This window comes from Chelonoidis abingdonii, chromosome 25, assembly GCF_003597395.2.
Source record: "Chelonoidis abingdonii isolate Lonesome George chromosome 25, CheloAbing_2.0, whole genome shotgun sequence".
In the NCBI taxonomy this organism is placed as follows: Eukaryota; Metazoa; Chordata; order Testudines; family Testudinidae; genus Chelonoidis; species Chelonoidis abingdonii.
The window spans coordinates 12,423,515-12,448,674 of record NC_133793.1 but is presented as its reverse complement, the minus strand read 5'-3'; the positions used below and the strand labels follow the sequence as shown (position 1 = coordinate 12,448,674).

Below are 25,160 nucleotides of genomic sequence, written 5' to 3'. Positions count from 1 at the left end.
CCGAAGAAGTGAGCTGTAGCTCACGAAAGCTTATGCTGAAATAAATCTGTTAGTCTCTAAGGTGCAACAAGTACTCCTGTTCTTTTTGCGGATACAGACTAACATGGCTGCTACTCTGAAACCTGTTTAATTGTACTTTATCCAGCATGCTAGCTGGCCAAAACATGTTGGTGCACCAATACAACTGATGCTGAGCACAGCCCTAGGAATAAAATGCTGCTGCCTTTATGGATTCTTAAAGCAGCTTTAAACAGTTACTATTGTTTCCAAACAACTAAACTGAAAAGCTAGGTACTGAGGTCATAGCAGATCACAGCAACCTTAACTCAAATTTTGGGGTCTTTTCTAGATTAGGAAAATAGGCAGACTTACTACTGAAGCAGATGAGAACTATTTGTCAATCTTTGGCCTCAGGGCTAGTGCCCATCCCATAACCCCTTATTCACTGCTGCAGATAACAGAGCCTGGGGTGAAGGGGGAAGAAGCACCTCCACTTTCAGACCTGAGCAGTGGGGCCCCCATTGGTTCTACCATTAAAATGCTTCTGCACAACTTCCTTGTCAAGTGATGTTGAACTCTGACCCTTTTCACAGCCACTGCAGCTAGCAGAGACATGACTGCTCCTTGTGCGTACCACCATTTTAATATTGCTGAGAGGGAAGGAGACCCAGAAAGCACCTCTTGACATTGTCAGACTGCTGCTTTTCCTAGTGCAGACAGACTCAAAGTTCCTAATTTTAGTCAAGGGGCAATCATCACTCTGTGGTCACTTGCTCTTCTGCACTGCATGATGTTATTAAGACAGAAAGACGGAGGGGAGATATTTACCCGTAATGATTACGCTGCAATGATCCTTTTTCTATATAGGGCTCTAGAATTATCATTGTCATCAAGCTTTTGTTTATATAGACAAAATAGGGAATTTCACCTGAGTTTGGCTGTTAGCATAACCTAATTAAAACCAGGTACTATCATGTTTCTGTTTTGATAATAAAATAAAATTGGCACAGTTGTGTTATTTCTCACAGCAAAGCCACACCAGGCTTGGAGACCTCTAGGGAAAAAGCCAGGAGCTGCAGGATGTGATATTGGCAATTTAGGGAGTGATGAGGTAGGGGTTCATATTTAACACCTTTGTCTTTTCCTTCTGAGCAAGTAAGAAACCAATGTCCAAGTAACATGGTATTGGAGATGCTGGATACACAGTAAAACGGAGATTCTGATCATCTATGGTCATAGATGAAACGTCTTGCAAGCACCTAAGCAACTGCCTTCGCTGCAGAGTTAACTCAGGTTATACCTAACTCTGCATCACTTATAGCAGCATAAGTTGGCTGGCAAGACCAGAGCTATAGGCTAAAGCTTGAGTAAGCACAACTACTAAACTGTTAATATAGCCACACTGTTGGAATTTGACCAGTCCTGTGTCCACATTACAAGTTGGTTAACTGCATCCAGCCTGTCCAAATTAACCAGTTGATTCTCATTTCCTGTTCTAAAATGGTTGTAGTATGCATGCCAGCTTTCCTACTGAAAAAAAAAAAAATTGTATCTTCATTCTGTCCCACAGACATTTAATCCAATGTATTTCTACTGAGTTAGTGTCTCTTAGTAGCCTTCACCTGCTTGAATTTGGCATCTATCAAAATGATTTCTGCAATACAATAGTTCCTAACATTCACACTGGTGTGTTTTCCCTTTTTGTCACCAAAGATTTGCAATCCTGCTGCCACAGCATCAGCCTGAAATCTAATCAGCTGAAGTTAAAAGTAGTCTTACATACTACAAGCATTTTCCTGTTCTGTGTTTTAAAGAGCTAACACAAAGATCCAGAGATCCAGGATGCCAGTGCACAAAATAAACTAAGCACTTTTTTCTCTGTACTAGTCTTAAAAGAGGTGATTCTTTGGGCTTCCAACCAGTGAGGTTCCTTTGTAGCTTAGGTCTGTAAGACACCTTGATACGTGAAGTGCTATGCAAATTAACATCTCTCTACATCTTCTGCTTCTAGAGTTATAGGAAGTGCCTTGCTAGATCACATTCAAAATACTGAGATTCCAAGAGAAACCTAAAAGGCTCTGATAGATTTTTCATGGACTCATGATGACTGGCCCTCTCTGGCTGTAGGTGTCTCCTCCTCCAGTCAGTCGGTGTAGTCAGAACCTGTATTTCAACCTGCTCACCTGGCCGTGCTATTCATCAGCAATCTCAGTCTCCTGGTGGACGACGACTTTGGTCACAGACATGTCCGGGTGCTGCTCTTTTGCTTCTTTGATGGCCTGCACTAGAACCTGAGAAAGAAACATCTCTTCAGAGAAGCACAGTGGGTTGCAAACAGCTGAACAAAGTGAATTTCACTGCAGTCTCTCCCATGTCACCATATCAGACATTGGGTGAAATCCTGGCCTCATTGATGGCCATAGCAAAACTCCCATTCATTTCAGTGAAGGCAGGATTTCACCTAGTGGCTTCAGCCTTGAGCATCAGGGGGAGGGCAGCAGGCCAGCCTGCCTGCCACTCCCACTCAGACCAGAGGGGAGCCAATCTGGGACAGCAGGTCCAGTTGACAGTCTCCTGAGGGTGTAAAAAGCCTTAGCTCCAGGAAATTCCACTGCTAGCTGACTTCATTGTTGCTACCTTCCCACCTTACAAGGTGGATGATAACATTATTTTATGTATGAAGCCACAAACAGGGAATGCTTTTGCCATTTGCCTTTGGTTGAGTTGTTGGTCTAGATTCGCACTAACTCACTGCTCTTGCTCTCCACTAACGAATGTGAATCACCATGCAACCACCCTTGTTTCTTCCTCCAGCCATCGACCACTACTTTGTTTGCATGTTGTGTTCCTTTCCACCTTACTATGTCTTCCCTGTCTATGTAGTTTTGGAAGCTCTTCAGGGAAGATACCATGTCTTAATGCCATCGCACAACACAGCACAAAGAGGTGCCCCACTCCTGATCGCTCACCTGATCGTGGTCAATGTCTGCATCTCCTGTGATGACAATTCTTTTTTCAATTCTTGTCTCTGAAATTCCACCTCTTACAGTCTAGTATGAAAGAACATAGGTTACTAGTTGCCTACAGTGCAACAATGGTAAAGAATTACAAAGTGGATTGAAGCTGGCTTTCAAAAGATGGAACTCAAACTAAAGTCACTTGCCAATTACCAAAACATTACTGGGAAACAAGCATAACTGGATCATACAGAGAGTGAGAGGACACAAATTAAAAAAAAATCTCACTTCAGTATATGACAATTTTCCCTTCTTCCAACCAAACAAGCACATTATCAATAAAGAGTTTTTTAAATCAATAAAAATATTAATCATCCCGGTCTTGCAGGCTGAAAATGTTAACCATGTCAAAGGGACACTGTCAATATAATATGTTCCATTATTACACTCAAAAGTTGTTTTAAAAATCTAATGTATTTCAGCATCTAGAGTATGCACACACTGTGTGCTTCACTCAGCATGGACAATGCACTCAGGCTGCTCAGTTTCACTTTGGCACCCAGGAACTAGCACAATAATATTATTTAATTTTGTTCAGAGGAAAGTTCAAATTAAAAAATTCTCTGCAACTCTGCACTTAAATAAATAACAAAACAAGAAGCCCACAGCAATGCTGGCAGTTAGTGTGTCCATGACAGCATTAGTGAAGTATTTTAGGTTTTGCAAAATCTTTGATAAAAATGTGACATGGGTCTACAACTAGGGGACATTCCCGTAAAGTAGAAGTAAACTGAAGTCTTCAAACTCATCCCTACTTTCTCAAATTGATGATTTCTCACACGTAAGTTTGATTTGCCAACATTCTCCAACTTTAATCATTTGTAGCTCAAATGCTGTATTAATTAAAAAGTTCTAAACAGGACTCAATCTTATTTACTGTACAGAGGAGCAAATAAGAACTCAAAGGCTAGCGACATTTAAAATGAAAACAAATATCTGGCTAACACACTGATAGGAGGTTCTCAGAACTGCCTCAGGATCCCAAGCTACTGTTGGATCACTCAAACTGTGATGGGACAGTTCTTCAGGAAGCAAGATAATGTCCATTTTCAAGTGATTCTGGATTGCGCTGGTGTCAGGCAGAATTAAGGACAGAGAAAGGGGGAAACAGGATTGGAGGGGAAAATATTTGTACAACTAAGTATTTGGCAGGAAAGGGCCAACTTTGCTTTGTATGGTTTGATCATCAATAAAACATTTAGATTTCATACCAGTCCTGTTAGCATAACCTTTTTACCTTTGTAATCTGTGTGGTGGTTGTACTACTGGTGGTCTCTGACGTGATGGTCTGAGCAGTGAGCAGGACTCCAGGGTCTGAGTCCCCATTGCCATCATCTGTCTATGAGACACACACAAAACAGCAATCAATTATCTTCACACAGTCACCACTGCAACAGGATCTCAGTGCTGTAATTTAAGATGATGTACAATCATTGCAAAAGTAGACTTTGCATTATTTATGAGACAAAGTGAAGAGATTCACAGCTGGATGAATAATTAGTGTTTTAGCAGTGTAACAAAGGTTTCAAGACTAATAGTGTCTAAAGGTATGGCACTTGAAGAACCAAGGAGCCATGCTGCCCTCCAATAGAGCCACAATGAAATCAAGCAGACAAGCCTTGACATCCATTAGGATGTCTGCACTGCGATCTCACCCAACCACAGGGTGATGATTCTCCATTCCACACAGTGACTTTGTTCAGCTCTCCCGCTCTCAATTCTGCGATGATGAATGGACCTTCTCTATCCTCTCTTTTCTCCTCTCCCTTTCCAGTTGAACTGGGGAGCTGTGCTCGTAAATTTGCTTAGCACACACTGAACTGACTTGCATGTTTCAGGCAGCATGGACAGTACTATGTGTTTACCTTCTAGCTGTTCTGCATTGTCACAAATTACTCCTACAGATTCCATAGAAGCTACATGAGAAGGTCCCCACGCCAATCACTCTCCCTGCTCCACCAACATGCAGCCTTGTCCACACTGTCTTTTTTGCATATACCACCTTCCCCAAACTGGTCTATAAAGACCACTACGCTGCTCAAGTCTCACTTCTGTTGAACCTCCTATAAAAGAAGCTGTTCAATTAAGATGGCTGAGGGGGCAGATGGGCTTAGTTGACATTTTATCCATTTATCATTCTAAACAGGTTTGGAAGCTATTTTGGAATCCATCTCCCCCAAGCCCTTTGTACATCAGCCTCTCCAGGGCTGTGCCCAGTGCAGCGTAAGAGCCCCAGATGCTACTATAACCTAAATAAACCGTAAGTAACAACAACTATGTACCACCTCTTTAATTACGTGGCTCCCATCCTGTACAACTCTCAGGCTTTCCAAAGCCAATTTATTGCCCAAGAGTTTATTGTTCATGTTTCCAAATGACTGAATTAAAGATATACAGTAACAGCCTCTTTTGTCCAATTATTGTTACAGAACAGTCTATGAGACTGTAATGACAATTTAAGACAAGATTATATCTTCAGAGTGACCACTAGGTGGAACCAGTTTCTGTGCTGTATAAAACTTCAACTCTCCAGAGATCATCATTACTTTTTGGCCAAATCTCACCTACTCTCAAATAATTAGCAAAACCAACAGGAGTACTTGTGGCACCTTAGGCCTAGGCTACACTGGGTGGTGGTGGTGTTTGAACTAAGATACGCAACTTCAGCTATGCTATTTGCTATCTGCATAGCTGAAGTCGAAGTATCTTAGTTTGACTTACCTTGCCATCCTCACAGCAGCGAGTTGCCTGCTGCGGCTCCCTGTTGACTCTGCTTACTCTGCCTGCCGAGGTGGAGTACAGGCATTGATTCGCAGATCGATTTATCACGTCCAGACAAGACACGATAAATCGATCTCCAATACATCGAATACTACCTGCTGATCCGGTGGGTAGTATAGACATACCCTTAAAGGCTAACAAATTTATTTGAGCATAAGCATAAATGTGTTAGTCTCTAAAGTGCCACAAGTACTCCTGTTGTCTTTGCAGATACAGACTAACACGGCTGCTACTCTGAAACCTGCCAAATAATTAGGTTACAAAATTCTCAGTTCTCCCTTGAGACATCAGAGCTAGCGATGTAAAGATTGTGACTAGACTTAGCTGGATCAGTTAATCTCAGCTACTAATGCTCTGAGCAATACAGGTTCAAACTTCACACTATGCCCAGTACTGGTGCTGCAGTTTGGTTCTGGAGAGCATGTGAAACTGTTAGAGTGCTCTACTTCAGACGGGATGTTAAACAATCAGTTGCTAATGATCTCTGGAGACAGAGTTTCCACAAGGATGACAGTACGCCAGGTATGCATTAAACAAATGGTCCACTGCACAGATACCTCCTTGCAATAGGCAGTCATACTAACTCCATATTACAGACAGGGAAGCAGACACAAAGGCTAAGACAAATATTTTCAAATTTGGGAGCCATATTTAGGCACCAAAATAAGTTACCTGCTTTTCAGAGGTACTAAATAATGCCTACAAAGTGAAAAGCATTAAAGCCAGTCAGTGGCAGAACAGAACCCAGTTCTCGGTTATTCCTCTACCATTTAGCCTCCAAGTTGCAGACTTCCTAAAAGTAAAAAATGGTTACTTACCTATTCTGTAACTGTTCTGGAAACAGGGGTGCAGACAGATATTCCACTCAGGTGCACACGCACGCAGCACACCAAAGTCAGAGAACCTTGCCTAGCAGTACCTGTAGGAGCAGCCCTTAGTCCCTCCCCAGGCTATTTCAGGGCAGTGCCCCCCCATCCCTCTCAGTTCCTCTGACCTAAACATCAAAAATAGAGACCCTGATAGAGAGGCGACAGAGGGTAGGTCATGGGACATGTCTACGCTTACATTTTGAAGAATAGTTAGAGCACAGGAGGTCACCAGTTCTTCGAGTGGTTGCAGACAGACACATACTCCTCTCGCGTGACTCTCGAACAGTACTCGGAGGTTAGCGCCTACTTAAACAAAGACTGCAGGACTGCCTTCCCAAAGTCTGCATCTCACCTAGACGCAGTGGTAACAGCATGGTGCTTGGTAAAAGAGAAGATCACTTAGCAGCCCTGCCAATGCCTACTATCGAAACATCACTGAAGAATGCTATCAATGTTTCTTGGGGCCTCATCAGATGGCCCATAAATCTTTATGAAGACATGGTCTGAGCTACATCACATGCTGTTGTAAAGCAGGAAATTATCCACCTGGAAATCCGATGTGCAGAGAATGACCCATCACCCGATCAGCACAGGAAGCAAAAAGCCTGAGAAGTCCTCTCTAAAATGCCAAGCACCTTCTCCCATCCAATGTGTGAGGTCACTGTTCATCTGCACTGAAGTTCAGTTTAGAGAAGAACACCAGCAATACATTATTTGGTTAAGGTGAAACTACTTTTAACAAAAGTTGGCCACTTTGTTTGAAAAACTGTGTACATGGGAGCTCTGCTATTAAGACCTATAGCTCACTTACTCTCCTTGCAGATGTTATAGCAACAACAAAGGCTGTCTTCTGGCACAGGAGAGACAGGGAACAAGTCCCCTGGATCTTGGGTGGAGGTCCCATAAAGGCAGCTAAGACAGCATTAAGGTCCCACAAGGGAACCTCTTTCACAGGTGGGTAGAGACAACTGACTTCTCTTAGAAATCTCATCATCACAGAATCTAAGGAAATTTTCTTCCCTTGGATGGACCAGTGTCTTGAATAGGAGGACCGATGCCAAGGGTTAGGTGGGATCAGTACTATGACGGAGACCATTCCCGCGGTGGGGGGGACAGGGATCTGTGCCAAGGAGATGGGAGGATGAACAGTGCCAGTGATACGGTGACTGGCGCCTCCCCCTAAGCGATCCACATCGAAAGGGCAGAGGGTGACCATGATGCTGGCAATCTAGGGTGACCTGCAGAGGATCTGAGCTGAGAAGCCAGAGATCTAGGGTGTGCAGACAGAGTGTGTTGTTTTGGCTCTAGAGATCTGCAGTGCTCACTTGCCCTCTGGGAGGTCTTGACGGCTGGCTTGCCCTCAAAGGTATCCTTTGCCGCTTCCTGCAATGCACGCAGTGCCAGTGGCACCGCTAAAGGCCTCTGCCCTCTGGGAGCCAGGAGACCCTGGGAAGGCATCAGCCATGCCACAAGCCTGTGCCCCCTACTGCTCCTGGGAATCAGTTGTGGATCCCTCAAGGGGCTATGGGACCCCACGGGGGAGGCGCTCCATTGTGGGTGGGCGGCCTGAACTGGGTCCTTTGCCTGATATCCCATGGCCCTTCTTGCTCAGTTCTGGGGAGTTACATTTCTTCAACTTCTTTTTGGGCACAGGAAACAGAGCCCGGTGCTGGGGTGCGCTATGCACCAAGGCCGAAGTGCGAGGGGTGGAGTCCATGAGGGAAGGCTCAGAAGCCAGGCAGAGAGCAGCCTCCATGAGGAGGGCCCTCAAACGGCTGTCATGCTCTTTCCGAGTTCTTACAGGAATGGCCTGTAGCTCACGTACTCTTACAGGAAGGAACTGTCTCTAGATAATACGTAGTCCTGTCACGAGTGCAGGGGACTGGACTAGATGACCTCTCAAGGTCCCTTCCAGTTCTATGATTCTGTGTGACACTTGTCATTCACATGTGATTCCCGTCAAGCACTTCAGGCAGCAAAGGCCTGTTCCAGTCAGAGCAGGGCTTAAAACCAGAGTCTCCATGGGGCCATTCTCCAACTTGTAACTACACTACTTAACAACTAATGAAAAACTATTTACAAGACCCTAATGCTCAAAAAACAGTAGAGAACCACCGCTAATCCTTGCTAGGCAAGGCAAAAGGCACTCCAATAACCTCCACAGGCAGTAAGAAGGAACTGAGAAAGCACAGGGTCAGCATGCAACTGCAGGCCCTCAGCGGTATGAATCTGAACTGTAGTGCCATGGGGAGTTCCCATGGCTTCCACTATACCTTTGTGTCATTTGTGCAGCTCTCATGCTGCTGTTGCGACCTTCCTACACTCTGTCAATGCTCACACCCGGAGCCCATAAACTACTTTCAATAATTGCATTCTGCCAACAAATCTCCAAAACTGGGAAAGGGCACAGGACCTTACCAAGACTTGAAGTTTACAGGCCAGTCCATTTTGCAGTAATAATAAGCCAGAAAAAGATATCAGGAAAAAATAGTGAAGAGATTTTTCTGAACCATTGTCTATCTAAAAGCTTACCTGATTTGCCTTGTCAAAAAATTTTTACTCTGACATAAAATTACATTTGTAAGATATTAAGAATTTTCATCAGGTCAAAATCTGCTTCAGCCTTAACTATGGAGCCACATTTGAATATAGTTATTACACCACTAATATTCTAATTTGCTAATTTAAAGTGCTTTGAGATTGATAACAACAAGTACTTTCACACTGAGTCTATTTTTGGTTTCAGTACCCGCTGTAGATATAGGAATGTAGCAGGAAATCATCAGGATAAGATGATACAAAACAAAGTTTTCAAAAAATGTCAAGATAATTTAATCTGTACACAAAGTTCTTCAGAACAATAAACAGAAAAAAGACTACAGGAAAAGTGTGATAAACAGAAATGAAAATAAAATAGACAGCAAATCTCTCCTAGGACAAAGGCTACACTTTGTTTGCTTAGAACAGTCTAGTCTACATCAAAGCACCAGCAGCCGGTGAGCAATTCTGTTCAGACATGGAGCTATTTTGAAAACCGCTTACTGGTAATTCTTAGTGGTGCGCACACATCAATATATACACAAGTTATTTGTTTATGCAAATGTGAAAGTTTGTCACAAACAGAATCTTAGTTAATACGCAAATCTGGAGTGTTGAGGCTGATTTTATTCAGCCTGTTTAAAGATTCATAAAACATGCCAAGCTTTTCATTTTATTCAACACATAATATTTTCATTTGATGGGAATTGTAAGGGATGATATTTGAAACCAGAGGACTTAGAACTAGCTATCCTGATACCAGAAAAATAAAGAAGGATTTGCCTGATAAAAAAGAAATGCAATCTGAAAAAACGACTACTACGGTGCCAATTGGCAAACTACCTAAGTAGAACTGGGGATTAGGACAACATTTAGAAGGAATGAACAAAGAGCCAGCAATACACTGAAAACAGACAAGGGAGTAGTTCCATTTCAAAGCTAGAGCCAGCGAGAGGAACTGAGTGGCAGTTGTCCACTCTGCCCTTTTAATATGGTTGGCATGAGACGTGGAAAAAAACTGGTTACTAACCTTCCGTGACTGTTGTTCGTGATGCGTTGCTCATCACATGCATTGGTGCTGAAAGTTTTTCCCTCACTGGTATCCATAAGGGACCAGCTGTGGCGCTCTCTGGAGTAGCGCGCATATGGCATCACTGGCTCTCCCACTCTCAGTTCCTTCTTGCCGCAACTCCGAAAGAGGGGAAGGAGGGCGGGTTATGAAATGGACATGAGCAACACATCTCGAAGAATAGTTAGAACAGTAGTTATGGAAGGTTAGTAACTGTTGTTTTTTTTCCCTAGAGTGCTTTCTCATGACCATTCCATGTTAGGTGACTCTCAAGCAGTATCTCCGGAGGCGGGTCAGAGTTCATGGATGTGTCCATTGCAACACAGCTCTGCCAAAGCCAGCATCATCTCTGGCAACTGGGTGATGGAGTAGTGGGTCGTGAAGGAGTGTACCAATGACCACATTACGGCCCTGCAGATGTCCTGGATAGGGACTTGTGCTAGGAAGGCTGCTGCTGACGCCTGAACTGTAGTTGAATGGCCATCACTATCGGTGGAGGTACAATTTGAGCCAACTCGTAGCAAATACAGATGCAGGTAGTAATCCAAGACGAAAGCCTTTGAGTAGACACCACGTGGCCTTTCATCCTGTCAGCCACTTGTGATGAAGAGTTGAGTAGATTTATGGAAGGGCTTGGTATGCTCTAAGTAGAAGGCCAGAGCCCACCTGACATCTAGGGTGTGCAAGCGCCTCTCCTCATTGGACGAGTGAGGCTTTGGGCAGAATACTGGGAGCAAAATGTCTGGGTTAACATGAAAAAGTGACACCACTGTTGGCAGGAAAGCAGGATGGGGATGCAACTGAACTTTGTCCTTGTAGAACATCATGTACAGAGGCACATGTGTGCCACTCCAGAGAGCGCCAGAACCAGTCCTCTATGGATACCACTGAGAGGAAAACTTCTGCACCAGTGCATGCGGCGAGCACACACACCTAACGTGGAACAGACATGAGCAAGCACTCAAAGAAGAACTCAGGGTGTATCGATGGCCACAGCGGACACTGCTAGCCAAAAGACTCCAATCTCGGGCCCATGGAGCACATGTACACTATCAGTGGAATATGTCTATGGACAAGCAGTTGAAAGAGAATCTTAATTCAGTCCCCTGTATGTATGTATTATGATACAGCTTTTAATTAAATGATCATATTCCTGAAACCTGCGAAAAATACCTGGTGCAGGAAAGAATAATTCTTGCACTGCTAGAATCTACAATATGCCCTCCACCTACATGCAGTTCTGGTCACCCCAGCTCAAAAAAGAGACACTGGTATTAGAAAAGGTACAGAGAAGGGCAACAAAAATGATTAATGGCTTGGAACAGCTTCCATATGAGGACAGATTAAAACGACTGGGACTGTTCACAGCTTGGAAAAAAGATAACTAAAGGAAAATATGATAGAGGTCTATAAAGTCATGAAAGGTGTGGAGGAAGTGAATAAGGAAGTGTATTTATTCTGTCACATAACACAAGAACTAGGGATCACCCAATTAAATTAATAGGCAGCAAGTTAAAAACAAATAAAAAGGAAGCATTTCTTCACATAATGCACAGTAAACTTGTGGAACTCATTGTCAGGCGATGAGAAGGCCAATACTGTAACGAGGTTCAAGAAAGAATTAGATACGTTCACAGAGGATAGATCCATCAATGGCTATTAGCCAAGATGATCAGGGATGCAACCCCAGGCTCTGGGGATCCCTAGCTTCTGACTGCCAAAAGCTGAGATTGGACAACAGGGGATGGATCACTTAATGACTGCTTGTTCTGTTCATCTCTACTGAAGCATCTGGCATTGGTTACTGCTGGAAGACAGAATACTGATCTGACTAACAGTATGTCTACACTACGGGACTATTCTGCTTTTACATAAACCGGTTTTGTAAAACAGATTGTATAAAGTTGAGTGCACGCGGCCACACTAAGCACATTAATTCGGCGGTGTGCGTCCATGTACTGAGGCTAGCGTCGATTTCCGGAGCGTTGCACCATGAGTAGCTATCCTGTAGCTATCCCATAGCTCCCGCGGTCTCCCCTGCCCATTAGAATTCTGGGTTGAGATCCCAATGCAAAAACAGTGTCGCGGGTGATTCTGGGTAAATGTCATCACTCAATTCTTCCCCTGTGAAAGCAATGGCAGACAGTCATTTCACGCCCTTTTTCCCTGGATTGCCCTGGCAGATGCCATAGCATGGCAACCATGGAGCCCGTTTAGCCTTTTGTCACTGTATGTGCACTGGATGCTGCTGACAGACGCAGTACTGCAGTGCTACACAGCAGCATGCAGCATTCATTTGCCTTTGCAAGGTAGCAGAGTTACCATCTCTATTGTATGGTCTGCCATGCCCAGTAAATTGGTGATGAGATGACGGTTATCAGTCGTTCTGTCTGCCATGCCATTGTAAATTGCATGAGATGACAGTTATCAGTCGTTCTGTACCGTCTGCTGCTGTCATGGGTGCTCCTGGCTGGCCTTCTCTGAGGTCAGCCGGGGGCGCAAAGACAAAATGGGAATGACTCCCCGGGTCATTCCCTCCTTTGTTTGATCTAAAAAATAGAGTCAGTCCTGCCTAGAATATGGGGCAAGTGTACTAGAGACCAGTGTATCCAGAGAATCAGAGAGCACAGCTGCTCCGTGTCAGATCCCGCAGAAATGATGAGCTGCATGCCATTCTAGGGGATGCCCCTGCAACAATCCCACCCGTTGCTTCCCTCCTCCCCCAACTCCCCTGGGCTAACCGTTGCAGTGTCCCTCCATTTGTGTGATGAAGTAATAAAGAATGCTGGAATAAGAAACAATGACTTTTTAGTGAGATAAAATGAGGGGAGGCAGCCTCCAGCTGCTAGTGAGGAACATTACGGTGGGGGGGAAAGGAGCCCAGCATCCCATCTGCTAGATAGTCCAGAACAGAATCTTTTCTTTAGACATGAAAGGGGGGGCAGGGGGGCTGATGAAGCTCAGCCCCCAGTTGCTATGATGAAGACGGTTACCAGCCGTTCTGTACCATCTGCCGGGAATGACTGGAGTCATTCCTATTTTTACCCAGGCGCCCCCCCCCCCCGGCCGACCTCACTGAGGCCACCCAGGAGCACTCACGGGATGATGACGGACATACCAGTCATTTTGTACTGTACCGTCTGCCACCGGGAGGGGAGAGGATGCTGCTGTGCAGTGCCTGCAGCACTGCGTCTACCCAGCACATGCAGTAGACATACGGTGACATTGAAAAAAGTGAAGAAACAATTTTTTTCCCTTTTCTTTCGGGGGGGGGGGGAGGGGGGGATGACGAGATATACCTGAACCACCCGGACAATGTGTTTGACCCTACAGGCACTGGAGCTCAGCCAAGAATGCAAATGCTTTTCGGAGACTGCGGGGACTGTGGGATAGCTGGAGTCCTCAGTACCCCTCCCTCCCTCCATGAGCGTCCATTTGATTCTTTGGCTTTCTGTTACGCTTGTCACACAGCACTGTGCTGTGGCCTCTGTCTATCATAGCCTGGAGATTTTTTCAAATGCTTTGTCATTTTGTCTTCTGTAACGGAGCTGTGATAGAACAGATTTGTCTCCCCATACAGCGATCAGATCCAGTATCTCCCGTACGGTCCATGCACTGGAGCTCTTTTTGGATTTGGGACTGCATCGCCACCCGTGCTGATCAGGCTCCACGCTGGGCAAACAGGAAATGAAATTCAAAAGTTCACGGGGCTTTTCCTGTCTACCTGGCCAGTGCATCCGAGTTCAGATGGCTTTCCAGAGCGGTCACAATGGTGCACTGTGGGATACCGCCCGGAAGCCAATACCATCGATTTGCGGCCACACTAACCCTAATCCGACATGGCAATACTGATTTTAGCGCTACTCCCCTCATCGGGGAGGAGTACAGAAATCGGTTTAAAGAGCCCTTTATATTGATATAAAGGGCTTCACCGTGTGGACGGGTGCAGGGTTAAATCGGTTTAACGCTGCTAAATTCGGTTTAAACGCGTAGTGTAGACCAGGCCTAAGTATGACCATTCTAATATTCTTACGTGGTCACATTCTAAGGATTAATAAACTCTGAACTTACATAATATTACATTTAATTAAATCCACTGTGAGTTAGGCAAAACATTTCTACCTGTGCAGCTTCGTAGGTGATGGTCTTGGTCTCTGTGTGAACAATGGAAATGTCTTTTGTTGGAATTTCACTTTTCACAGCATTGGACATGTCAGAGATGGTAACTGTCTGAGTCTTCACTAGGGGTGGCTATGAAAGAGGTTTTAAAAAAAAAAACATAGCATAGTTACATACTGATGTTGTTTCTGGTCAACGCTCTGACATTGATCTGATAAAAACATCACAGACTGAGAAACCAAGACTCAGCCTAGAAATCTTGAACATTTTAGCCCTAGAGAGAGTTTGATACATGTTTCAGAGGATCAAGCACTGAACCAGCAAAGTCAAATTTGCAGCTTAAAAACACATAGTGAAATCCTCTCTGCTAACTGTACTGTTCTCTCTTACGTTAGACCAGGAAAATCATCAAGGATTAAACAGATTGCTATGAATGTACTGCACTAATTAGCTTCCTAATTACAAGGATGAGGACCCCATAGAAAACTGCCAGTCAGACCATTACTCTGACTGTACTGAAATATCAAAATTGATGCTGTAGAGACTGGAGAAATAATTAATCACGGCTGACTGAAGCTTTATTCTGAATGCAAACAAAGCCATTTCCATTGTTAAAATACTCATCAACCTGTGGTTCACTGGCTTTTATTAAATCAATGTCAGATACAAGTCTTTAAAAGAAAAACAGTATGAATCTTGAAAGAGAAACTGGAAAAATCAGTTCTTCCACCATCTGGTAATTCATCAAAAGAGAAGATAGTATTAGCAAAAGACCCACAAGGTTTTCCCAGCTCAGTCAGTTTCTGCTCACCTTCCCAATGCCTGACAGTTGCCACCTTGATTGTTAGTAAATATGTTAAGTGGTCATCTATTCTGACATAAATGATTGATATTCAGCAACACTGAAGCAGGCAAAAATCTCTGCCATGGTGATGATGGGATTTGAAATCTCATGACAATTACAATGTAAATGTAGACTTTTGACAGAGCTACAATTTATTGTGCTACATTTAAGTTTCAGCCCTGTAGCACCTCCTTTAGCCTGGTTTCCAAATTTTCTGCAATACAGCAGTAAAACACACCAAAAACCCATGATAACCACCCAATTCCGTGGAATAAAATTAAACGTGGTGGCCTTTGGAGTCTGCACGTTTCCTTTTATTTAGAACACAGGGCACTCGATTCAAAGGAAGACAAAGACCATTTTTCATTGAGGCATGTCTGTCACTTTATGCATGGCTAAATTGGAGGGGGCTCAGTTGCACAGACTTTGCAGGAGATTAATTGGCTGATTAGTTTGGGGGACGAATTCAGGCCATGTAAACATAATTCCTCATCACAGATTTGTAGCATGTGCTTGCTGCAGTGTTTGGGATTTCACTCCAAAAACCAAAAGGAAGATTTGAAAAAAAAAAAAAAAAGGAGACATTCTGAGCTCACAATTACTACCTGAAAACAGCGAATGAGCGTGGGAAGCCCATTATCAATATTCAAGTTGTGACACTCTCCGTTTAGATTTCTAAGTGGAGCTCTTGTAAAATAATTTTCTTCAACATTCTCTGCCTTCTCCTCTCTCTCACAGGGGTACAGTGGAGGTGAAACAGAGATTGTAAGGGTCTCCACCTCAGACTGCTCAGCTGAGTAATCTGCCTGCTTTTCCACACCTGCGTAACGCTTTTCATATGTTAGGTCATCCTTGCTCTCAAGAAATACAAGAGCTCTAGTTTCCTCCTCACTGCTTAGGGAGGAAGTGCCAAAGTCATGACTTTGTAAAGACTCTGGTGGAGTTGACATTTGGTTCTCACTACAGGCTACTGAATGCTTTGGGCCCACCAATTCAAAGTCAGGGGCAGTACTTTTCCTCTCTGTCACTGCATCCACATCCGTTTTGGGGGGAAAGTCAGACAGACTCTAAAAAGAAAAAAAATACACAAAAGAGCCAGAGGAGGTTAGGAAGAATGTAGCATCCTGAAGTATTAAGAAAAATAATGTCAGTCTCTAACTCACACTGTATCAAGTCTACTGCAATCTATGCACAGCAATAGGTGGACTTCATTAAAAAAAAAAAGCCTGAATACACATTGCATCCTGCGGTCATCCTAAACACAACCTTCCAAACTGACTAGTTATTCATGTGCTTTAGGATTATGGAATAATAACAAACAGCTGTCTCTCCCTGGCACCTTGAGAAATCACAAGGCTGATTCTTGACTTAAACACTCTTTGCTTAAATTAGGAAAGAAAGGAGTAACTGTTGTATGGTGGATGGAGAGGTCTGCGCGCAATCAGAAATTGTAGAAACAAAGATACCCATCATTGTAGTGACACTATACTCCAAGTCCATTTCTTTTCCTTAAAATAAGACTTTAGTGGAAATGATGGGGGGAGAAGTGGGTACAAAACCACCATAAACCACTGAAAGAGCATCACTGTCACTGGGAATTCAGACAGCCTGTGTTCAGCTGATTAGAACTCACATTGTGTAGCACCTTTGAAACATAAGTGCAGGGGTCTTGTTATTGCAGCCCCTAGGAGAGTAATTCTCTCCTATTTACCACTGTGAGCTGCATATGCAGCTCTTTGTGTTATGTGGGCCACATCCACACAATATATATACTACCTGTATGGCCCTGAGGATGTCACGTGGGCTGCAGCTGTATGTTAATTGGGCTGCAAGTGGCCCGCAAATTGAGAACCACTAGTCCAGGATAAGTAATACAGACATTGTTGTAAAGGACATGATGCTGTTGATAATGTTATTGAAAGAAGTCAGTCCTGTAGTCAACTGATTCAAACATCAAGAGGCTCCCAAACTGAAAGAAACCACTGGCTCACGCAGGAATTATGATGTATCCTTACTCAACATGAAGTAATCATTATTCTAGACAAACCAGATCAACTGAGGGTACGTCTTCATTACCCGCCGGATCGGTGGGTAGTGATTGATCCCCGATCGCTCTGCTGTCGACTTCTGTACTCCACTGCGGCGAGAGGCAGAAGTGGAGTCGATGGGGGAGTGGCAGCAGTCGACTCCATGCCATGAGGTAAGTTGACCTAAGAAACATTGACTTCAGCTACACTATTCTTGTAGCTGAAGTTGTGTATCTTATGTCAATTCTCCCTCACTGTAGACCAGGCCTGACTTGCACAAAAATTTAACATATTCCTTGTTTAGCTGAGGAATCGTGTAAGTAAGTGACAGCTCTACACTGGAAAGCCAGATAGTCAAGCTAATGCATACTGACCGTATTGTGGTTGAATACGCAATTCGGTTTATTCCAAAACAGGTTAACAACTACATATTGCAATATGATTTGTCCAAAACTATTGAAACACATGTACCACACTTTGTTGTAATAGTAACAGTCTGAGCACAAGTATCAGAGGGGTAGCCGTGTTAGTCTGTATCTGTGAAAGCAGCAGAGAATCCTGTGGCACCTTATAGACTAACAGAGGTTTTGGAGCGTGAGCTTTCGTGGGTGAATACCCACTTCGTCAGACGTCTGACGAAGTGGGTATTCACCCACGAAAGCTCACGCTCCAAAACCTCTGTTAGTCTATAAGGTGCCACAGGATTCTCTGCTGCTTTCACAGTCTGAGCACAGAAACCCTTACAATACCAATCCTTTTAAAGTTACAATATACATCTCTACCCCGACATAACACGAATTCAGATATAACACGGTAAAGCAGCGCTTGGGGGGGGGGGGGCAGGGCTGCACACTCAGGTGGATCAAAGCAAGTTCGATATAATGCGGTTTCACATATAACGCGGTAAGATTTTTTGGCTCCCAAGGATAGCGTTATATCAAGGTAGAGGTGTAATTAGTATTAGCAACAGTACACTGTAGAAAAGACATGTAATAAATCAGTACACCTCCCTAGAAGAAAGCAAGTGTGTCTATAGCACCTGAGGTACTTTGGAAGACTGTGCCAAGCCAGAGGATTTAACTAAGGCTGGAGCTATTCTGCCTTCCATTCTGCTCGTTAGCAAGTTCTCAACTAGGTCTTCTTACATCTCTGGGAGCCCTCTAGCCAGAACTTGAAGAAAAGGAACAGTGACAGAAGAGAAGACAAGAGTTAAAAACACAAAACAAAACTGGCACACAATCATCTGTTTTCCCAAATGCCCAATGAGTACAGGAAAAATATTTAATACATAAACTCATCTCAAACTTATTCTGCAGAGGACTGGGTTCCATTTTTAATTATGGGCTGTGAACCAAAGCTAGGGTCTCTTATCCCATTCTAGAGTCACAGCATTTCTTCCACTGACAATCTAATATCAGTCTAAAAACAGGGTAAAATAAGCAGCCTTACACAGTAACTACAATTTTACTATAGTTATTAAGTTACTGTTGCATTCAGTGTCACTCAGTGAGGGCAGGGGAAAAGCCCCAAATGATGGAGCTCATTAGATAATTCTTCTCGTTATTTAATTGGTAATTTGCATGGTTAGTTGTGGTAAATGTACACAAATAGGACATACAAATACATGTGCATATTGCAGCACAACTGCCTACCTCGGCTTTTTGGAAAATCTTGCTCCATTAAGCGTTATCATTAAGCTTCAAAAGTTACCATTAAGATGATCAGTAGACATCATCACATTGATTTGCATTCAAAAGGTTTTCTTAGCAACCGCAAGAACTATCGTCTTTGTTTTAAATTAAAGCTTGCAATCAGCAGAAGCTGAATCTGCCATAGCGTCGAAATCAATGTATCAAGTGGGTCGGAAGTCTGCCATCCCTGATTTAATGGCTCCCATTTGATGGGATAGCACAAATCTGTTTTAGGAACTATGACTGCTTTTTATTTAAGGACAAGTTAACACTTACTTTCACTTTGTTGGGATGAAACGATTGCTCAATTCTAGATCTCTACACTGTAACGTTATGGATAAGGTAAATCACAAATTGCTACGTATTAAGATTTCCAAATAATTTGTGTTTCCTGTAAATTTTTTGGATTTTAACTTGGGAAACACATTCAGCGGTGACTAAAATGATACAAGGACGACCAAGATAGATAATATGCATAAACTTATTTCTGATTGAAAATATTGCTTTTACATGTATCTACACTCCCCCCTCCACCCGCCCCCAGGTAATGCCAATTTTGAACTACTGCCTAATATGAGGCAGTATATTGCAACTACCTTTCACGTTTGGGGGAAGACAATGAAAATTGTCAGTTTTTTCTGCCCATGTGTTAATCTTATTTTAAGTGCTCATTTAGTGTACTGTCAGTGTACCAAGTGATACATGACCAAGTTTTGCAAACTAGAGGCCTGATCCTGGGTCTTCAGTAGGAGCAGCAAGTGCTCAACACTTCTATGGAATACACTCTGGAAGCTCAATTTGCTTAAACATCAACTGTGAGATTAAGTTGAACAGCACGAAAAAATGAAATCCTATAAAGAAAGCAAAGAGTCTATATAGAAAAGACCGAGAAAACTGGAACTGTGTTTAAGCTCTTACAAGAACAAATATTTAGCAATTAAATGCAACTTTCATTGTGAGTGTATACAAAAATATCAGCACTCAGAATGAAATCTACAGTAAAGATATATTGGTTTTCAATACAGCAACATTCTGAAATAAACATCAACATGCAAACAAAAGAAAAATTGAAACAAATTATGATAAGATCAATTGACCACAAGTGCTTTGTTCTTCCCTTCCTGTTCCAGCAGTACACCAAGGGAGCCTAACTAAAAACTATTTCTATCTATAAACAGATATAATTACCTATTTACACACACAGACTTTTATACACAAATATGCCTGTGCTTATTCCTGTTTGGATATACAGTCTACATGCAGGCGAGAATAGATCTGTTTATAAAGATAAATTGGGAATTTGGACATCTGATCTCATCAAGATGTTTTTTAATTTGCAAATGCAAAGGCACTCCTGTTTTTAGGCCGATTAAAAGCCTGATTTTCAGAGCGACTAAAGCATCTCAACTTTGACTTAAATCAGCAGACGTGGAGGGTGATTAGCAATTCTGACAAATCTACCCATTAGTTTCTAATGGCAACTTGCAATAAAAAACTAATCAGATGTGCAACAGACTATTTTGCATAAGCCATACATAGCGTAGGATGAGTACAGGACAAGATGCATTGCCCCATTTCTTAAGAGCAAAAATGAATGCAATTAAAACAATCATCCTGGGAAACCCCAATCACATGCACTTGATGTTGAAAAATATTGAGGATACCGCTACATTTACTTAAAGTTACAGTGAAAAAAGTGACACTAAAACCAGCATTTCAAATACGGGATAAATTAATAACAGTAATTGTGTGGCTGATAACAAAGAACACAGATATTTTTAGCGGTTTAATATATTACTGCTTTTTAATGGTACTTTTTGGCAGCAAAATATATGAAGGCTGTTTCTTACCCACCCTCCCAACGTTCAGCCAGTTGCTCATGCTTAATTGTCAAGTTTTCCTACACTCTATCCTCCCTCATTCATAGAAGTGCTTGCATAGAGCACATTTTCACAGAAATGGTGCTGACTTTCTCGTCAACATTTTCAATTACCTCACCATATGAGAGAACTGTGGAGGGAGTGTCTATGGATTGATAAAGTAGTTGTTAAGCCACCAAAGCTGCCAGTTACTGAATGTATCTGATAAACAATTAGGATGATGGAATAATATTAACAATGCCAACTTGAAACCATCCCCTACAAACAGAACTGAATGAAATTTACAAATTCTAACTAGCTAATCTTCCTAATCAACTTTTTATTCAGTATAGAATTATCCACGTCAAACACTTGCATTTGTTATTAGGTTATCCCCAAGATACAAGTGTACACATAAGCAAACAAGATCGATGTAAATGCCTACGAATGCACAATTAGCCATTAAATAGAAGACATTGATTTTGCAATGAACTACACTCACCAGTAATAATTCCATAGATCTACTGATGAATGTTCTCAACCTCAACAAAGCTGTCGGAAGCACTTGAACAAAGAATATTATAAAGCAGTAAATAGATATCTTTAATTTACAACACCTTTTTACACATTATATAGCTTCCCGATTTCCCAAGACAAGGAAAGTTAAGGCTTTACAAGTAGGACAGCAAAAGCTAGCTTTTATTTATGGCCATCAGCTGTGAGGTTGCCTATTTTGGATTGGTTTTTAGGTCACCAATGAAATGAGCATAATATTCTGATGATTAGCCTGTCTTGTAATTTCAAACAATATTATACTGAAGACAGATCCAAATCCTGCAAGATGCAGTGTGATATCAATTCCCAGTGCATCGCAGGGAATTTCAGTTGCTTAGCAGTTTGAAAGAGCAATACCCCAGTAATTTTATTATTAAAGCAATTTGCCAAGTTAAACTCTTCCAAAGCACACTTCCCTCTATCTTTATGGAACAACTCTGTTCTGGAAGGCCACAGCCCAGGATATAGTATTGTGGTGTGAGAGGTTGCACATTTGTTGTTCTAGTACCCCTTTCATGGGGTATCAACTGCCTTTAGAAACGAACACTGCACTCAGAGTCAGTTCAGCAGCTGCAACTGAAAATATACTAGAAACACAGTCAAATATTAAAACTGAGGAGAAATCATTACTTTTTTACTGCTTCATTTCCCCTACTCCTTCTCCAGATACTATTAAAGCCACAGATCTGCAAGCCACTCCACATAGGCAGAGCCTATACTCATGCAGAGCTCCAATCAAGTCAATAAGATTCTGCACGTGTGCAGGTCCCAATCAAGCAGAGAAGCAGTGAGGATATATGAGGGTCCTTGTTCAGGGGGTGATTGATAGGGGAGCATCAGACCTAGTGGTCAGGGCCTAGCCCAGTGACTTGCAGGGGCAGTGACTGGTAGGAGAGCCTGGGCCCTTTCACTCCACCCAGCTCCAACACAGGACCCTTTGTGGGCTATCAGTGATCTAACACTCAGGAGTGCTTAAAGCTGCCCTAGCGGAGCCACTTCCTACCACCACCCTGTGATTGTCCCAAGGTTGCCATCTGGGTTCAGGAGCTGTGTTCACTATAAGGCTTCTTCCAACGGTTGCGGGTAACATGGAAGCTTCCTTTTTCTAAGGACTGAAACAGCCTCCTCCCTGGTATGGCCCTCTCTCCTGCGCCAGATCAGTCCTAGAGCTTTCCCCGGCTGGGGCAGTCAAAAACAAAAAAACGAAGGGGACATCGCACAACCCAGAGTTCATATGAGAGGGAAGGGGGATGTTTCCATCTCAGGCTGTCTCTGAAGTGGGTCTTCCCTTCCCTCAGGAACCTTTCAGCAGTTTAGGCAGAGATTCTGCTTGATTTGGATAAAGAATAAATTCACAACTGAAGAGCTGGTATAAAGAAAATTTACTCTAGTAAATTTATAACTGACCCTTCATGTAGGGATATGTCTTATGTACAATTTTAGTCAACTTCAGAGTAAGCCTGTTGCTGAAACAAGGCCAGATAATTTTATTGCGTGAGCATGGGGGTGGAGGGAAGGGAAGTTGGTGTGAGTGGGAGAAACAGAAGTTGGTTAGTTAGGGAAGTTAGTGCTTCCCAAATCCTGACAGATACTAATGGAATGGGTTTTTTAAAGGAGCATCAAAATTTTTTTTTTGCCTGAAATCACATTTTTCCAGGCACTGTGCAATGAATTCACATGACTGATGACACTACAGAACAACTGTAATGTAAAAAAACCCAAATGTTAAAAAAAACATTTCAACACCGTTAGAATCACTGACCAGCAAAGTCCCGTGCAGCTTTGCATTAGGAAACAATGTTTCTCATGCTGGCTGCAGAACAGATGCAACTACTGTAGCTTTTCCAAACTAGTTTGTTCACATTCAATGTTAGTAGCAAGTACTTAGAAATGTGTTACTTACATTGAGCAATTCAGAGAGTGCCAAATGATTTTTACAGCTATTAGGCTGCATGAGCTTCAGTCTCAACAAATGATGATGGCTGTATTATATGGCAGTGAATACAGGGGCCTATAATGGCAACTTAGTGAGACGACTGCACTGTAGTGGCACTAGTGGACCCTACACTAGCCAGTGGTTAGCTCTAAAATAAAGCAAAAACATGGATGAAAGATCCACTTTTTGTATAAGACTGCACGGTACTGGGTTTGGCATAAAGGGCTCACCCAGAGAAGAAAGAGAGCGTGTTAGTCCAAATAGGTTATAATGCAGGAATACTTCCTGTTTTGTTAACAGAATAATAGAAAGAGGGTTCAGATTTGCAACAACATTTATTGACAATAAATGTACATATTTACAAAGCAAATAATTGGAGAAAAATACAAAAGAAAAAAGTGTTCCAAAAGAGAGGTTTAGTTAAAAATAATCTTATTGTCGTCCCCATGCACTGACTGTTAACTATACCATGTACCACTGGTATAAAATTACAGACACTGAGTGTCACAGACACTGAGCTCATCAGAATGCACCTTCCTAATATTGGGTGCTTGTCAACAGGGGTGGCTCCAAGCACCAGTGCAGCAAGCATGTGCCTGGGGCAGCGTGCCGGTCGCCGTGAGGGCGGCAATCAGACTGCTTTCGACAGCATGCCTGTGGGAGGTCCGCTGGCTTCGGTGACAATTACGCAGAAGGCATGGGACCGGCGTACCTCCTGGAGGCATGCTGCTGAATCCGCATTACCAGTGGACCTCCCGCAGGCATGCCACCGAAAGCTGCCTGACTGCCATGCTTGGGGCGGCAAAATACATAGAGCCACCCCTGCTTGTCAAAGAACATAGCAATCTTTCCTACAGCCCCATAACTGAGAAACATTCCTGTACCCAATAAGTGAATGTGTATCTGTCTAGATATCCTGGGTCACCACTACTCTAAATGGAGACCAAACTGGGTTCTAAATAAAACTACCCTTCCCTCCTTCCTTGAGCTTTTCTAAAAGGCATTTTTTCCTTCTATTTCTTGGAATATTCCTACTGTTTTTCCCCACTGTCTCTCACACACACACACGCACAAATCAATTAGGCTAGTGGTGTAATTTATACAGTGAAAAGTTACCAACTCTTACATAAATTAACACACTTTATATCATTGATAATCACCTTGACAAGCTCAGAAGTGTAGACTGTGAACAGATTCAGATTTCACTCTGGTGAGAATCAGGAGCAACTCCAGTGAAGTCACAAGGGTGTAAGAAAATCAGTCTCCCTTTTTCTACTTGCCCTTTGATAATGTCCAAACCCCACTGCTTGCTATTCCTCACTATATCCTTCATAAACTAAACGGGGAAACAAGGAATAAGAAGTCTGCAGAAGAACTGGTTTGGTGCATAAGTGGAGGTTACTTACCTGTAACTGGAAGTTCTATGAAATGTGCTGTTCCTATGTGTATTCCACGTGTGGGTATGCATGTGCATCATGCACCCAAGCCTGGAGATTCTCAGTAAGCAGTGTCCACACACCTGCACAATGGCTCTCCTCATGCTCCAGACCAAGGACATAAGTGGAGAGGCATCAGCCTAAACTGCCTGTTACTCTTCTTACCCTGAATCAGATAAGATCCAAAGCAGGGGGAAGGAAGGTGGGTAGTGGAATACAGCTAGGGCCACACACCTCAAAGAACTTCTAGTTACAGGGAAGTTCTCTCAATTTCTGGTCCCGATGTGTATTACACACATGGGTGACTGATAAGCAGTACTCAGACTAGAGGAGTGGATGAGAATGCAGTCCATAAAGATGCTTGAAGAACTGAAATCACTACAGCCACACACGCAGAGGAGGCCTGAAATAGCCCATAA

At 42.9% G+C, this 25,160-nt stretch overlaps 1 protein-coding gene across 46 annotated transcripts in view; it reads right to left on the bottom strand.

The window, feature by feature from the left end:
- The window catches only part of EPB41 (erythrocyte membrane protein band 4.1), a 156,516-nt gene that overhangs the window by 5,746 nt on the left and 125,610 nt on the right, over positions 1-25,160 (bottom strand). For 32 of the 46 annotated variants that reach the window (XM_075060946.1, XM_075060930.1, XM_075060913.1 and 29 more), the window contains 4 exons: positions 14,397-14,525; positions 4,255-4,356; positions 2,970-3,050; positions 2,184-2,291 (listed from right to left, as the gene is read on the bottom strand). In XM_075060946.1, coding sequence (XP_074917047.1) covers positions 2,193-2,291; positions 2,970-3,050; positions 4,255-4,356; positions 14,397-14,525 — 411 coding nt within the window. In that variant the 3' untranslated portion in view covers positions 2,184-2,192. Of the gene's footprint in view, positions 1-2,183; positions 2,292-2,969; positions 3,051-4,254; positions 4,357-14,396; positions 14,526-15,842; positions 16,305-25,160 lie in introns of all 46 variants that reach the window. The other 14 variants (XM_032802806.2, XM_032802809.2, XM_075060925.1 and 11 more) reach the window with 2 other exon arrangements.